Raw genomic sequence first — 2,212 nt, forward strand, 5'->3', positions numbered from 1 at the left:
TGCTCTTTGGGGGGATTTAGAGAAAATTACGTCTTCTCATAGGACTCACTATTTCATAAATAATTATTTTCCTCTGATTTTAGAGTAAAAGGCGATTTGAACGCGATTGCAAAGAGGCGGACAGGGCGCAGCAGTACTTTGAGAAAATGGACGCTGACATCAACGTCACAAAAGCAGATGTTGAAAAGGTGAGGTGAAGGCTCAAGTGTGGGCCAGGCGCTGTGGCTCACGCATGTAATCCCAGGCTGTAATCACCTGAGGTCAGGAGTTCGAGACCATCCTGGCCAACATGGTGAAACCCCGTCTCTACTAAAAATACAAAAGTTAGTTGGGCTTGGTGGCGGTCACCTGTAATCCTAACTCCTCGGGAAGCGGAGACAGGAGACTCTCTTGAACCTGGGAGGTGGAGGCTGCAGTGAGCCACGATGGTGCTACTGCACTCCAACCTGGGCAACAAGAACGAAATTCTGTCTCCAAAACAAAAGAAAAAAGAAAGCTCAAATGCGTCTTTCATTTCCCTTATGAGTGTTCATCACCGACTGCCTGTCCCCAAGTTCCCGTTTCTGATGTAGCCACAAAAGGCACTTGACAGGGAATCCTTTTCATTTTGCGTCAGCCACTGTGGGGACCAGAAGCTCGAGTGTGGGGCCTCTTCAGTGTTAGGATTTGAGGCATTTATCTGTTGAGTCACCAGGGTGATAAAGTGGAGACTTAGACCATGAGGAATCTGGGAGCAACGTTCCAGAAGGTGGTGGCTCTTAATGGCTTTTCAAAGAGAAAGTCTGCTTCTTGAGAGCTAGAGGAGACTCGACAGGGCCATCTGGAAGAGCTTGGCTGCTTTAGAGCCATAAAGAGCCTCGCTGCTTGCCTGTCTTCTAATTGATTCCACCTGGTTGCTAATAGTGAGGGTGTAGTTGAAGGCTGGGATGTTCAAGGCCTCTTCAAAAGCTTTTCTCTAAATGGACTTGTATTGCTAGTTAGAAATGTTAAAGCGTATGCCGTTTCTCATTGTGGCTCAATATGTGTTTTTTCCCTAGAAGCTGAACTTTGTTTTTATAAAAGTCATCAATACGGTGTAAATAAATTAGGCTTTTACATAACAGGATTAATTCGTGACTGCGCATGGCTGTTTGGGCATCACAGCCTCATGCTGTATGTGGGTGAAAGCACAGAGTTTTCATAGATTTGTTGAGCTTTGGGCAGATTAGAGATGAGTTGAGCTGGGAAACAGTGTGAACTATTATTTGCCCAATTCTACCAAATTCCTTGCTTGAAGACTAGGTATATTATGCCTTCCTCTCAAATGATTTAATATATTAAAATACATATTCTTGCCAGGTGCCCTGGCACACACCCCTAGACTGAAGCCCAGAGGATTATGTGAGCCCAGGAGTTCAAGGCCAGACTGGGCAAGAGAGCCAGACCCCATCTTGGGCGGGGAAGTGCTCTCAATATCTGTATTTGATCTCAAAATGGAACTACTTACTCTACCAAAATACATTAATTTGCTGCTAAAGTTAAATATTTAAAATGTTATTCAATTAAAATAAGTTAGATTGGCCCAAAGTTTAAAACAATATTTTAGGTCGAATGGGGCAAATCAGTGTATGTATCATTCATACATATATATATGTGTGTGTGTGTGTGTGTGTGTGTGTGTGTGTGTGTGTGTGTGTATTTGTGCTAAAAAAAGTATATTTGCATATATTTTAGAGATAATGAGATAGTCTCTATTTTTATTTTGTTTATGTTTATTTTTATTCTTTATTTTATTTATTTATTTTTGAGACAGAGTCTCGCTCTGTCGCCCAGGCTGGAGTGCAGTGGTGCGATTTTGGCTCTCAGCAACCTCTACCTTCAGGGCTCAGGTGATCCTCCTGCCTTAGCCTCCCGAATAGCTGGGACTACAGACACCTAGCATGCCCTGCTAATGATCCCCTCTCTAAATAAACAAATAACATACATATGTATATTTTTAGTGGGTGTGTTGGCTCATGCCTATAATCCCAGCACTTTGGGAGGCCAACCAAGGTGGGCAGATTGTTTGAGTCTAGGAGTTCGAGTTCAGCCTGGGCAACATGGTGAGACCCAGTCTCTACAAAAAACACAGAAAAATTAATGGGGCATGGTGGCGCATGCCTGCGGTCCCAGCTACTCCAGAGGCCGAGGTAAGAGGATTGCTTGGGCCTGGGAGGCAGAGTTTGCAGTGAGC

The 2,212-nt window shown here is 43.9% G+C and overlaps 1 protein-coding gene across 1 annotated transcript in view; it reads left to right on the forward strand.

Moving 5' to 3' along the window:
* The window catches only part of FNBP1 (formin binding protein 1), a 165,655-nt gene that overhangs the window by 99,159 nt on the left and 64,284 nt on the right, over positions 1–2,212 (forward strand). The window contains exon 8 of the mRNA XM_037728077.1: positions 84–188. Coding sequence (XP_037584005.1) covers positions 84–188 — 105 coding nt within the window. The remainder of the gene's footprint in view (positions 1–83; positions 189–2,212) is intronic.

Source organism: Cebus imitator, unplaced genomic scaffold (assembly GCF_001604975.1).
Source record: "Cebus imitator isolate Cc_AM_T3 unplaced genomic scaffold, Cebus_imitator-1.0 Scaffold254, whole genome shotgun sequence".
In the NCBI taxonomy this organism is placed as follows: Eukaryota; Metazoa; Chordata; class Mammalia; order Primates; family Cebidae; genus Cebus; species Cebus imitator.